Genomic DNA, 12,136 nt, shown 5'->3' with positions numbered 1-12,136 from the left:
CGCTTTTTAACATGGTAAGAAAGCTCAAGAGAGCATCCTTGGAGAGCTTTTGGCTGATTTGTGAGATGCAGAAGTTAGTGTTCAACACTTCTATTTCTGGGCATGGCTGATTAAATCAAAAGTCAATAAGCACTGCGTTCTTTTGCCTGGAGATCCAGGTATTAGGTGTGCTCAGTAACTCAGAAACTCTTCTCTCTCACATCCTCTCCATTTACTGTTGAGAGTGTTTAGGTCTAATTTAAATTTGTATCATTATCTACCCATAACTACGGCCTTTTGTTCAAGGCTAGTGAGATCAGACAAGTAAATAAAAGAAGCCAGCATCACAGTGAATGCATAACACGAACCATTTGCCTGCTCACAGGTGCTGGGCAGAAAGTTACCAATTAGTAGTGAAGCCCCAATAAATAATGTCTCAGTCTTGTAACTGCAAATCTTTCTAATAGAATCTGGCTATTTCATGCCCTGTGCCATAAATCAGTGCCCCTGATGAGTGTGCTTTGAATGGCTGGACAAAAATAATTAATCAAGACTAAATCAAAAGCAGCATGCTGCATGCAAAGGCAATGTTAGCCACGATGCATTCCTATGAAAAAGTCATTTAAAAATGGCTTATAAATCTGTGAGATGGCTGAGGGAGGATTGAGGAAATGTGACTGGTATGGATTTTCAGGTTTTGTTGTGCATAGATATTGCATACAGTTAAGTCTTTCCACCCCTGCAGACAACAGGGGTTCCAGGACAGATGTAACTTGTGGCTTTGCCCACCAAACCCAACAGATGATGATGCTGGACTGAATGACTGCTCTCACACCCCTTCTGCAGTGGCACTCAGTAGAAATGCAGAGAAGGACCACAGACAACAAAAAGAAACCCTGGGAGGTCAACCACCATTTGTGGCTTTACTGAGAGGATAAAGGACTTGCAAAATCTGGAAAGCTGAACGCTGCTGGGAGAGGGTTTTACTCCATTTTAGCTGCTTTTCTCTCTTGTGGTGCCTGACTGAACTGAGCACCGTATTTCCAAGCAGATTGGAAGTGACAGTGCTCTGATAGCTCCTGTGCTGAGCACTGGCCCAGTCATTGAGTCTTTATCTAGTTTTTCTCTTGTACTTATCGACCTTTAATGAATCATGACATATTCTTCACAGACACTGATTGAGCCAAAGCTGAGCCTGTGATACAGTCAGCAGCAATGCTAAGAAATACAAGAACATACACTTGCCAGCTTCAACAGGTAGATTAAGTATGCACCAGAGATGGTCTGTTTACTTAATGTGAAATAATGCTCTATTTCATATTCATCCTTAATATCCTCTCTTAAACTATTCTAATGTATTTTTTACACGTAACATTCCTGTCTGGAATAGTTTTCAGCTTATTTTCTTCACTTCTTCTCTAAGGGAGCAAAGATTTGCATAACATTAGGTCAAAAGCCCATTGAGGATATATTACATGGAAATTTTGTAAAACAGATTCATTCACTGGCTGTGAAGAGGAACTGGGCTCGGAGCACGGTGTTACAAAGGCACCAAAAGCCAGATAATACCCAGAGGTTCTGCTTGCTGCCAACAGTGCCCAGAGGAAAATAGGAAGGCACTGAATAGTTAATGGATCTATCACTGTGGTACATAAAGCAGACATTGCTGGGGTAATACGACGTCTCCCCAGAAGAATAATGATAAGGTGGTTACCGAAAAGTGATTGTGATTCATAAGCTCATAGAAGGGGCAGGGCTGGTGTAACTGTCTCAGCATGGCAGAGTCACCTTTAATGCAGTAGCTGTAAGCCTACTACTCAGTAGTGAAACATGCCTTGTTATCCTCAATTCCCGCCTCTCAGCATGGATAAAAAATTCTATTTGGGATAATTTTTAACTTTTAAATAGTGAGTAATATATATTTTCTTGGAATTCTGCCTTTCAGCAAAAGAACAATAACTTTAACTTTTTTAATAGCCTTTGCCATTCAGCAATCATGCTGAGAAGATTAATAGTAATAGCTATATTTTATTATTTTTATAGCAGGTTGTAAGGGAAATGAATGTTACTTTCTGTGTCAAATGAAGGTCACCCTGACCAGCACTTGTTCTACAGAAACTTGAGTGGAACTGGTGCTGTAGCTCAACTTTGGGTAGCATCATTAATGAGCCAGAGGAAAAAAACTGACTTAAAAATTCAGTGTACAGAAAAAAAATCTGCAATGCCCAAATAAAATCAATAACACAGCATGAAAAATAGCATAGGAAGTAAAATAGCTGATCTGCTGGCTCATTTAAAAATACTTTATCCTGACCTGAATTTTCAACTAAAGGAAATACAAGTTTTGCACTTAAGCTTGTGTTCATTGTTTTAATGAGCTCCATCTTGTCTGAAAAGTGCCCAGCTCACCTAATTCTACCTCTTCTTTTCTCTCCTCCCTGCCTGGTTTTGTTTGGGCTGCTCCAGAGGGCAAGTGTTGTGGCATGCTGCAGCTGGAGGCGGAGACTTGCAGTCATGGTGGGCTTGGCTGGCTGATTTGGGGGAACTCTGCTGGGTTTTGGGGTCTTACTGTTTCTCTTTATTCAGGGTGTGGGCAGTGTCTGCTCAGCATAAGCATGTTCCTAGAGCTGCAGATGAAAAAGGAAGGACGGAAAACAAAATATGTATCCCTGATGAAACCAAAGACAAAAGATCACAGGTATTTCTGCTGCAGGGCTGGGGAAAACTCATGTTGGCATATCAGGAAGTATTTTGCTATTTTGCTGCTACAGCAAGGTTCAAGCACCTTCTAAATGCAGCTCCACCAAGTGGAGCTCTACTAGCATGAAAGCTTTTGGGACAGTTGTTCATGCTAAACATCTAAGAAATTTTTGGGGATAGTCTCCCTCACCCCTGTACATGCAACCTTACAAGGCAGAATTTTGAGTTTTGTGCTTTAATTTATTATAAAAATGTGCATATTTGCAGTCTGAGTCAGATCTGAGCTCCTCTACTGAAGACAAGCTTTCTGAACTAATTCCTCTTCCAATCCTGCCAGCTGGGCAGGGTGTTGATAAGAAATTGGCCACTGAAGCTTCTTGTGAGTGCATGATGGCCACAGATGTTCTCCAGCCTGCTAAGTAGGTTTTAAATGGGAGAAGGAGAAAAAAAAAATTAAAGAGTGTATGTCTTCCTTCAGTATGAGGAAGCTGACCTGTGGAAGGGGAGAGGACGTGTCTAACAACATCATCATCTTCTCAACACAACGGTGAGTGAAGGCTGTGTAACTCCTGCTTTGTGCCCCAGTGCTAGACCAGCTTGAAGTGTGTGAAGCCCAGATTGGGATTAAATCAGGGAAGTTTGTGGCTCCTAGTTTTGGGTTGTGTTCCAAAACCCTTGCTTTCTCCTCTGTTGTTGAGTATGGCTTTGTCCATCCTGTTGCTAACTAGCATTTTTATTACAGACTCTGTCAAATCGTAGGCAAGATGGGGATGTAGGGGAAGAAACAAGGTATTGGGCATGCAAGAGCAGAAATTATCCTTAAAATACACTGAGGTGGAACAGCAAGGATTAGAAGAGGAGAGCAATTGTCTCTCTCTTCGACAGGAGCTCTTCCCCACCCAGAACCAGTCTTGAGAATCTTCCTGCTTCTTCCAAAAATAAAGGCCTTCTCATATCCAAAACACTTCAGAGTAATTTCATCTCCTGTTTAACTCCTGGCTAATAATTTCATCTTTCATTTCCTCCTATTGTTCCCCCTGGCATGTGTCCCATCTATTATAAGCCCCAGATATCATAAAATAATTTTTTTAGATTTAGGGAGAGGGAAATAAGAGTCAGGTGGTTTGAAGTAAGATTTTTATAGCAGCACAAGTTCTGGAAGCATTGTACAGAGACTAGTATTAAAGAAATAGCTCCATGGGAGGAAACTGGAGTGAGGAGACAAAGCAGCCCTAGCTCTTCGTGAGAGTTGTATTACTGCCACGGCAAGGATAATTGCTCCTATTTAGGAATCCAATGCAAAATGGAGCTTTACAGGCACTAAGGAGAGAGTAGAGATTTTCACAGGCACAAAGTAGCCTCTAGATTAACACTCATGGGAGCTGGGCATTTCTGAAAATCTCCATCTAATTACTGTACTGAAAAAGTTGGCTGCAAAATAATGTATTTACAAAATTAAAATGTCTGTAAATATGGTTCATGTCACTGTGTTTGCATGCACAATGACAGCAACTGCAGAGTGCCATCAGCAGGACTTGAATGTGTATTTCCCAGCTGGGGCTGGCTTCTGGTACATCCTATCTCAAGACATGGGGCTGCTTCCACATCTTTCTCCTTTCCTCTAGGAGAAACGGCTCTGAGAATTTACCTTTCTTCTATCTTATTGAGGTGGGTCAGGGTCCCCATAACATCAGCCCAGGCTGGGTTTAGAAGACTTGTCTGTGAGTGCTGAGTGTGGCATCGCAGTTCTGCTAACAAACCCCTCTGGATCTGTCTCTTTCCCTCCTACACCCACACCACAGTGTTTGCCTACCAGGATGCAGGAAGGTGGATGCGTGCAATCAGGCCGTTTAGACAGGAAGAGATGATGGGGCTTCCTGGAGGACACATAAAACTGGCCCTATTGGCACAGCTACAGAGGAGGTGGGTGGAGGAGCAGAAACTGGGGGTTTATTTGCACAGGTGCTCCTCATTCTCTTCGGAAACAAAATGTTTAGCATGCAGGAGATGGGATATTGAATCACCAGACTGCCCCAGGAGTCCTAAACTATAAGAAATCCTCTAAGCATTAGAACTAACTTTGGGATAGAAAGTCTAGGTGCTGTCCTCTCTGTCTCAGTCGCTGTTGGTTTTCTTTCCCTGCCCTGAGATGTAGGGGATGCCTTATGACCTGTAATGCAAATGCATGGCTGTAGTCCGATGTGTGGAACTTAATGTTAATTAGGGAATATTCTTATAAATCACAGCTTTCCCCAAACTCATCTCCCTGAACTCGTGGCCCTGAGCCAGAAGGAAGGCTGACACTTCGCAGGCATCTCCTGCTGTGTGGGTTTGAGCACTCTAAGGGAGACTCTGACAGTCCCCGGGAGCCTACAGTTGTTCTTGAGGATATCTTTCACAGATCACCTCACCTCCTGCACCAAATCAGCACTGACAGGAGCCAAAGGTTGGAAAACTGGGGTTTGTTTTTTTCTGAGTTCTTTTTTGTTTGTTTTTTTCGTCTGAAGACTGTAGGAGGGCTGCTGGGGGTCAGACAAAAAAAAATCCCTTTTAGAAGGGGAATAAAGACAATAAGGATATGGCAGTGGCTCTGTAGTATCAGACAGAGGTCTGATTTCATTTGAATGTGGGATACCAATACTAGAGGCGGTGGTGACAGCATCAGAAAAAGATGGAAGATTTGCTCAGGGAGGTAGGAAATGCACAACCCATGAAGTGAGTTCATCATTAGCTAGTCCATGGCACATGACTTTCTATTGTCTCTGTCCCAAAAAAAAAAAAAAAAAGCCCTCAAAACCTTGCCCAATGAATTAATGAATTCAGGTCTACTGCAACTAAGTTGAAATGTGTATTTTCATACAAAACTGCTGAGGGGGTAAACGTTCATTTCTCCTTGAAGAATCACAGCACTGATAACGTCCCCCCTGTTATACTTGCTCCGCACCAGTTGCGTGAGATTCTTTGACGGATACGAGAAAAAGGCTTCTTGTGGCACGTGTTGTGACGACTTGCACACTAACAGTTCACTGCACCAACACGATTCCTGCTGCTAATGACCTGTGCATTCCCAGCAGCTCTCTAGGAGTTGTGCTAGCCCCTCTGTTCAGGTGTAATCTCGAAACTTCCAGCGTTCCCGGTGACTTTGGTGTGTTTAAGATTACTGTATGGGGATGTAAGCCTGGCTCTACAGGTGTTAGATTTTTAAAACCTTACTGTTCTGGATTAATTGTTGTTCACCTGTAACTGTGTTTTGGATTTAATGAACAGTTGTAATGATAACCAGGTTCTCACTCTTTATGGCAAGGCAGCACTTCATAAATACTGAAGTGTGCTCTCTCTACATCTGTGCTGGTTTCCTACGAATCTGGAAATGAAATTATGTGGCTGCTGTCTTAGGATTGTAGCTATTGAATAGCTATTGCTAACAGATTCATCTAAAATACATAAATAAGGAAAGGAATTCCATATGGTCTGGGAAAAACAAACAAATACCACACAAATGTGGCACGCTGTTTCCTGAAGAGGAGGAAAGAATGTGTTTATTGCTCTTTTCCTGCAGTATGAAGATACTGCAATATTGCAATAAAAGCCCTACTGTCTTTGGCTTCGTATTGGCTTCCTGACCTCCTAGGGCTTCCTCCACCAGCAACTCTACCTCCCATGTGCTGATGGCTCAAGTTCCCCATGTGTCTTTGATGTGATACCTGCAGTGGCCTGTTACGAAGGATGCCTTGCAAGTAGTAAATTGGTATGACTGTGTCGGGACTGCAAGAGGTCATTTTCCAAACAGAACCAATATCTTGGTGCTGTCTAGTGGTAACAGGATCCCTGAACTGTGGCGTGGTACTCATAAAATCACCCTGTTTCTGTTTGTGTATTTTTCCCCCCTCCTTCATCTCTTTGGAAGGACAGGTGGAAATGGGAAGTCAGATAGCAAATGGAAGTTATTGAAGAATGAACAGAACGTTAAAAAAAAGTCTGAAGTCTGCTGCAACAACATCAGGGTTTCTTAGATGACGACATAGGACACAGAGAAAATAACTGTGAGACTTTTCAGAAACCTCTTCCAGGACATTTCTTAGCCAGCTGTGAGATTAGATTATTTTAAATCTTACATAAGCCCTAAAGTATGTTGATATAGCTCATGAATTAGATATGGAGGTTTGGGACCAGTCTCTTTCATGTAACCTGGTATAACCTAGTAGCAATGACATAACTTTGCAGCAAGATTCTCACTGACTTGAGATGATGAGTTTGGTTGAACTGTGAAGCTCTAGAAATGGCAAGAGCACAATGTTTCCTGAAAGCATTGCAATGCTCCCTAGTCCCCAAGAGATGCAGGAAGATTAAAGGAGGTCAGGAAGATGGAAGGCTTTTCAGAGAAAAAGGTAGTAAAGGAGACTTCTAGAGGGTAACTTAAAATTGAGTAAAAGGAAAGAGGAAATAACATCTGCAATGAACATTTTCAGCATGGGAAGATCAATGGAGAAGGGTTTTCCTTTTTTAATTTTTTAATTTTTAAGTTTTTAATTATCCAGTGGAAAGTACTCAGGAGAGCTGTGAAAAACTAACTAGACATTTTTATAAAGAAAAGGAATTGACTGCTCTACTGCAGCTTGGGGAAGGGAAGTCTGCCAATGTGAAATTCCTGGAAATGTGGTAGACCAAAGGAAAAAGCCTTATGGTGAGAGAGACCCCAACTGGGTCTCTCTTGAGGGTCCTTGGGGATGGCAGAAAGCATGGAGAAGCTGGTCCAGAGCAGCACTGAAGCTGCTGTGGGGCTTGCAGTCATCGTGGGAACAAGTCTGCTGGATGAGCAGAGACCCAGAAGATGACCAGAAGTCGCTACTCTTTTCTCCTTAGCCTTACCCCGCACCTCTGCACAGGGGTAGTGTTTTATAAAGGAGAGGCTGGTCCAAAGCAGCAAAGAGTTAAAAACTACATCAAACTCTAGCTAGATTAAACTTTAAATTATTCTGACACTTATTATATTAAACAGTCAATAATTTACTAGTGGCACCAGAGAGCGCATGAATTCTCTAGATCAGAACAAATGCAGTGATGCAGTCTGGGCTATTTTTAATAGTAGTGCTTTGGACACAGTGTGCTGAATCCGATGTGTCTCATCACTACGTGCATCATTTAAAGCTTTTATAAACAGCCATGCCTGCTCAGAAGTCAGACGTTAGGCAAGCACTTGGGCAGCACCACGGAGCAGTGACGTAGCAGTGTGATAAACATTTGCAGAGATCCAAGTAGGGTCTTGAGCTGGCTAAATGTTTGTGAAAACAGATTACGAGGGAAGGAGAGGTTGTTAAGGGACTTGGAAGGCTGTGTGAGCTGTGCCAGTGATGTGTAAGAAGCAAATTCTCTTGAGATTCCAAGTTCCCAGGGCTGAGGTCTGTGCCAACCAAAATAGGTGCAGGTTGCTGAAGAACTCCTTCAGCAAAGGGCAATGTATTTCTGCTACTTGCAGTAATGTAGCAACAGCAGAGGAAACTCCTGCAAATGTCAGGAGGCAGTTGTATGATGCAGGATGCCACTTCTTTGTCCTGTCAGTGTCAGCTGCGTGGAGATGAGTTGAACTGCAAAGTGCATGGGCTCTCCCTCTCTCCTGCAACATTGCTGCATTCAAACCGCGCATTTGAAAACGAGCAATAATCTTGGCAGAGCTGTAGAGGGAGCTATTTATAATTTACAGTGTGGTCTAATGTAAGCTGCCTTAGTTTGTAAGTACCTGTGCTTTGTGTAACACAAGGACAGCTCAGAACCTGCTTCCTCGGAGGCACTGCACTGTGAGCTGCTTCTTGTGGCACTCCAGTGGGAGCATCTGAGGGTGTGCAGTGATGGCTTAGGTTCCCTAATTCTCATCTGAAGCATGAGGTCTGCAGCTGACCTGTGATGCAATATGAATAAGCTGTAAGGAACTAGTGCAGTTGATATGGGAGCCCGTCTATTTACCGCAGTGACTTGGTTTTTGGGAAGCTTTACCTATTGCTGATCCCTGAAGGAGGAGGAGGGGAGCTGGCAGGTCCTGTAGGAAGGCAGCGCATAAAAAGAGGCGAGAGTGCGTTATGCATACAAGGAAAGATAATCACCCTGAGCTCCCCATATTACTTCTTTGCTGGCTGCAAATCCTTTATAGCTGGGATAGGCTTTTTACTCTTCAGAGTACAGCAGCGTAGTGGGCTTTTATCTCTAACTGAAGCAGAGACGCACACTGAAATACGAGTAATGTCAGAAAACAGACTATCTAGCTGACCTCCAAAGTAATATCGTTTAACAGCAGCAACAATGCACTGACAAACCACTGGAAAAAATACACATAAAATATGAAGCGGCAACTGCGTGATTTAAACCCAAAAGGGCAATGCAGAATTGATGTTCAGAGCCCGTTCCCAAGTGCTTTTGTCATCATCTGTTACGAGTGCTGTATACTAGCCCAACTGATGCAATTCCCATGGACGTCTTGGCAGTACGTGAGTTACATCCCACCCCAAGGGAGCTGACCTTTCCTTCACTGAGAGAGGGAAATAAGTCCCTCTCAGAATTCAATGACCTCGTTCCAGTTTGACCACGTACTTTCTGATGGCTTGCTGAGGTCATATGTGTTGACTTACCCTATTCCTGTGTAATAAAAATTGGCAAATCTCTCTGGAGGGAGCCCATGGCTCTGCACTCACTGTGCAGCCTCAGACTGCTGAGTTGTGCCTCGTTTCTCACGATGCTGTGACTTCTTCCCATGAGCTGGAGCAGAGAGAGATGCAAGGCTAGGAAGTCAAAATAGAACAGGGAGAAGGTGGTGCTACCTCTTGCCATGAAAATCAATCCTAAACAATTTGTCTGGGATCAGAGAGGTCACGTTGCAGTGTGAATAAATGGAGCCAGCATTCGCAGCAGTTCTTTCCTACCAACACAAAGAAAGGCAGAAAGCACGTGTTCTTGCAGCGTATATCAGCAGTAAGGGATTGGTAAGTGAAAGTGGAGTTTATAACTAACTGTTGGCTTGTGAAATGTAAAGATCGGAACTATGGAGGGAGAGGGGGAACACCAAATAATGAAAAAGCACAAAGAACAATAATGGGAAAGTAAGATGTGGAAAGGAGGAAGAAAACAGAGCTCAGCGAAGAAATGAAAAGAAAACTGAAGACTGTGATCCAACAAGAAACAAAAATAGAAATTGGAGAGTGGCATTCTATTTTTTCAATTAGAAGCTCGGATAAAAATTAGAAGTAATATGTTTGGAAGTGAACGTAATCAATGAAGCTGGAAACAGGATTCTATTGCTAAAAGGAAAGCCCCAAAAAGGTTCTAAAACCAAGAGGAAAAGCTGGAAAACTTCTTGCCTGTCCTGTCATCAGCATCTCTCTCTCTCTCTCTCTCTCTCTTTTTCTCTCCATCTTATTCCTGCAGTATTGTATTGCTCACTCAGTTGCTGGAGTGCTGACGGTAATGACATACCAAAAAAAAAAAAAAGAGAGACAGAAAGCTGAACTTTGGATCTGATGAATGTAAGCACAGAAATCAACACATCTGAATTATTTTTTTTTCCCTAGCTGGAAGTTATAGACAACTTTAAAGGGAAACAATTGAAATGTAGTGATGTAGCTAAAAATTCTTTCGTTCATTGCTCCCCAGATGGAACACTACACAGTGTCATAGTGGCATGCTTCAATCTTCCTTTCAAATTATTAATTTTTTTAACATAAGTAGTGTGGAGAATCTCTACTAACATCAAAGTGGGAACATTGTGCACCATGTCACAGCTTTGTTTTGATGCACAGAAATAAGAGTTTGCACTGAGAGCTCTGCTGGTGCTGCTACTGCCCTTAGTGCTTGAAGGAGGTTTCTCCTCAGCTGACTTCTGCTGCTGCTTTTTGATAAATCACGTCAGCTACTTCAGCACGGAAACCATTGAAAGAAAATATTTCGAATATGGGGAATGAAATGGCTAATGTGGTAGGCCTAGAGCACCCAAAGATGTTAGCTAGTTGTTAGCTACCTGTCTCAACAGTGGCCTGATTTAATTTGAGTTATCCAATTCAAATATTTATATCTCTTAAAGTGCTTGCTTTTTTTTTTTTTCTTTTGCTATGGAAAATGTGACAGTGTTTAATAGGGATCCAGCTGAACTAGCAGTCCTGAGGGCTGAGATCACCAAGGGTAGGGCTATAGTGCCTGGCTGTGCAAGCATGCAGAGGTGCTGCAGCTGAGCTGGGGGTGCAGCCAGCCTGGTTCATCCTTCGTACAATATGGTCACCTTGGTGTAAAGTGCCAGCTGAGAGGGGTTTTGCAGCCTTCCACAAAAGTATATACGGACAGAAAAGTGAGGGAGGAAAGAAAAATCACAGAAGGCCACCAGGAAAAGCAAGTGAGATGTTTTCTGTCTGGATATACATTCTGGCAATTAGCAACAGCCCTTTTGGAAAACAAACCCAGGTACTGACTGTGATAAATGAATGTTTTGAAATCCCCTTTCCCTGATGTTTAAATGAAACTTCTCTCCTCTCCTCTCCTCTCCTCTCCTCTCCTCTCCTCTCCTCTCCTCTCCTCTCCTCTCCTCTCCTCTCCTCTCCTCTCCTCTCCTCTCCTCTCCTCTCCTCTCCTCTCCTCTCCTCTCCTCTCCTCTCCTCTCCTCTCCTCTCCTCTCCTCTCCTCTCCTCTCCTCTCCTCTCCTCTCCTCTCCTCTCCTCTCCTCTCCTCTCCTCTCCTCTCCTCTCCTCTCCTCTCCTCTTATTAAAAGCATTATTATAAAGACAATAAAGACTCTTGTTTGCCCTGCCTCTGGGATAAATACTAACATACTGTACCTTGGACATGGTAAAGGAATTGGACTGGGAGAAGAAAAAGTGCCCAAAGGAAGACAAACTTCATCAGAAACTAGGCCTGCTCAAAACCCAGAGCACTCAAAAATTCATCATGTCCTATGCTTACCTATCCTCCCTCTTTTGATACTCATCTACAACTCTACACTCCCCATCAATTCCCTTTTACCAAAAATAACAGCTTTGGCATGGCAAAATTACCAGTGATGCACTAGGACTTTTTTAAATGAATAATTATTTTTATAAGATACTCTGAAAAGACCATAAACTTAAATTGACTCTTTCTTCATGCACTAAGCTCAGCTGCTGCTTTCCTTTCTGATCTAAACTGCAATAGGTGGTTGTCATATCCTGAATGCTTCTCCACCTGGATCTGTCTGTGGTTTCTGTAATAAGTCAGGCATTCTTACTGAGAAATACAATATGCACATAAATCTGGCATGCTGTTCATTAGAGAAGGCTAAATCCTATATCATCCATACCATGGCAAAGTCTGAGTGGTTGCAGCAATGTTCCGTCATAGATTGCATCTCTTGAATGTAATCACCACAAACTTTTCACTTTCTGGAATAAACAGTACAGCTGAAATGTGAAAATATTTCTGCAGACGCTGCAGTGTCACTGCAGTGAGC

The 12,136-nt window shown here is 42.8% G+C and overlaps 1 protein-coding gene across 9 annotated transcripts in view; it reads left to right on the top strand.

Annotated features, from left to right (window-relative positions):
* The window catches only part of LOC310880291 (uncharacterized protein), an 88,372-nt gene that overhangs the window by 10,314 nt on the left and 65,922 nt on the right, over nt 1–12,136 (top strand). For 7 of the 9 annotated variants that reach the window (XR_014571590.1, XR_014571591.1, XR_014571592.1 and 4 more), the window contains exons 3-5: nt 1,151–1,236; nt 2,566–2,677; nt 3,158–3,226. The exons of 1 other annotated variant lie outside the window; for it this stretch is intronic. Coding sequence is in view for 1 of the 8 variants with exons in the window: in XM_083795851.1 (XP_083651977.1) it covers nt 2,595–2,677; nt 3,158–3,226 (152 nt within the window). In the remaining 7 variants the exon portion in view is untranslated. Of the gene's footprint in view, nt 1–724; nt 1,126–1,150; nt 1,237–2,565; nt 2,678–3,157; nt 3,227–12,136 lie in introns of those variants that run through there. One more of the 9 variants, XR_014571597.1, reaches the window with a different exon arrangement.

The sequence above is a fragment of the Anser anser genome, assembly GCF_964211835.1.
Source record: "Anser anser genome assembly, chromosome: 12".
Taxonomy (NCBI): domain Eukaryota; kingdom Metazoa; phylum Chordata; class Aves; order Anseriformes; family Anatidae; genus Anser; species Anser anser.
The sequence above is the reverse complement of the archived record's forward strand: the minus strand, read 5'-3'. Positions and strand labels throughout refer to the sequence as shown.